Source organism: Myotis lucifugus, unplaced genomic scaffold, assembly GCF_000147115.1.
Source record: "Myotis lucifugus unplaced genomic scaffold, Myoluc2.0 scaffold_318, whole genome shotgun sequence".
Classification (NCBI taxonomy): domain Eukaryota; kingdom Metazoa; phylum Chordata; class Mammalia; order Chiroptera; family Vespertilionidae; genus Myotis; species Myotis lucifugus.
The window spans coordinates 762,614-764,364 of NW_005871366.1; the positions used below are offsets into that span (position 1 = coordinate 762,614).

General features: G+C 55.9%; 1 protein-coding gene across 1 annotated transcript in view; it reads left to right on the forward strand.

The window, feature by feature from the left end:
* Positions 1-1,751, forward strand: part of SRF (serum response factor) — a 9,059-nt gene that overhangs the window by 1,414 nt on the left and 5,894 nt on the right. Inside the window, exons 3-4 of the mRNA XM_023764130.1 lie at positions 1-142; positions 1,721-1,744. The exon at positions 1-142 is cut by the window's left edge and continues 27 nt beyond it. Coding sequence (XP_023619898.1) covers positions 1-142; positions 1,721-1,744 — 166 coding nt within the window. The remainder of the gene's footprint in view (positions 143-1,720; positions 1,745-1,751) is intronic.

The window sequence follows — 1,751 nt, forward strand, 5'->3', positions numbered from 1 at the left end:
ACTGATTCAGACCTGCCTCAACTCGCCAGACTCCCCGCCCCGCTCAGACCCCACCACCGACCAGAGGATGAGTGCCACGGGCTTTCAGGAGACAGACCTCACCTACCAGGTGTCTGAGTCCGACAGCAGTGGGGAGACCAAGGTGTGTTTGGGTCCCCCATCGGAGGGAAAGGAAGGGGAGGGACTTGACCGGCAGAGAGGGGAGGGGGGCCCCTTTCGCTTCCTCACCAAGGACAGGTGGTAGGCGCCCACCGGTGTGGAGTGGAGCCGGGTCAGTACCCCTCATCCTAGGGGACAGGTGTCCATCCTCGCTCTCCTGACAGGAGGCCGGCCCACTCGATAAGCGGGCGGCCTCCGTGCCCATATAAGGCCGGCTCCGGCTCCGAGCCGGCCTCCCGCCTGCAGCCCGCCGGCCTGGCAGGGCCCTCGCATTCCTCCCGCCAGCTGTCTCCCGCTCGGGGTGGGGGCGTAGCTCAGCCCGGCCTCCCGCAGGCGGCGCACTGGCGAGTAGGAAGTAGCCCTCGTGGGTTCCAGGGCCTGGGAACCCGGCACTGTGTGCAGGTGGGCTGGCTGCCTGGGCGCAGACTACCTTCCTAGCCGGCCACCTACCTCCTCAGGATGTCCGGCCGGGGCACCTTAGGGAGGGTTTTCCCGGCTGCTAGGGATGCCGGCCCTAGTTACGCCTCCCCCTTCCTCTTCCCGGTAAGGAGAGGGGGCGGAGCTTCCTTCCTAGTTCCTCCGGGTACTCCGCCTTCCGGGTCCTTCACCAACTGGCCAATTGGAGGGAGCGGCACTGTTTGCCTTAGCAACGCCTTCACCAATCAGGGGCTTTGAGCGCGTCTGCTTGGCAAACATCCCGCTCTGACCAATCCCCAGTATTTGAGCCCCTCAGTCCTCTGGGCTTGGCTCTCAGCCCCCGGTTTCCTCCTTCCCCTTCTAAAAACAAAGGCTCCCTGAGGGGAAAGGCAGTGCTTTAGACTTTCCCCTCATGTGGTGGCATCTGTAATAATTTTTAAACTCTTAGCAGTAGGGCTTATTCACAGAAAATTATGCTGGACGAATCAATACTTTTGGTAATTAAAATCTTAAGTATTTGTCATAAAGTGCCATCCCCCTAAAATCTCTCTCAAGCCATAAGTTCCCTATAGAACTTTGGGTCCCTATCTCAGAAGCCTGGCAAATATGAGCTGGAAGGACCCCTTTAAAGAGGGCACAGTAGCCCAGTCCTCTCACACTTACAGAAGAAAACTGAAGCTCAGAAAGAGTAAGTGATTTTCCCAGGGTCACACAGATGGCCATTGCCAAAGCTGGGAACAGACGCCTGGTGTCCTGATTCCCCAGCCAATGTGATGGCCATAGTCCGTTGGGGCAGAACTCAGGGAATTATGATGATCATATTTATCATTATCTTATGATAAATAAGAGCAGCAAATACTTACTGCTCTTTGTATGTGCCAGGCATTGTTCTAACTTCTTTAAGTATGTTAACCTATTTATTCTTCACAACACCTATGGGGTAGGTATTACCCTCCTTTCATAGACAGGAAACTGGAGCATAGCAGTTCAATAACTTGCCCATGGACCAGGCAGCAGATAAAGGTCAGAGCTGTGATTTGCACCCAAGCACACTGGTTCCAGTCTGGGCTGTCAATCCACATTAAGCTCCTGCAGGGGCAGGGTCTGGTAGAGGCTCACTGCTCCATCTCTACTCTGGGTGTAGGACTCACTGAAACCGGTGTTCACAGTCACCA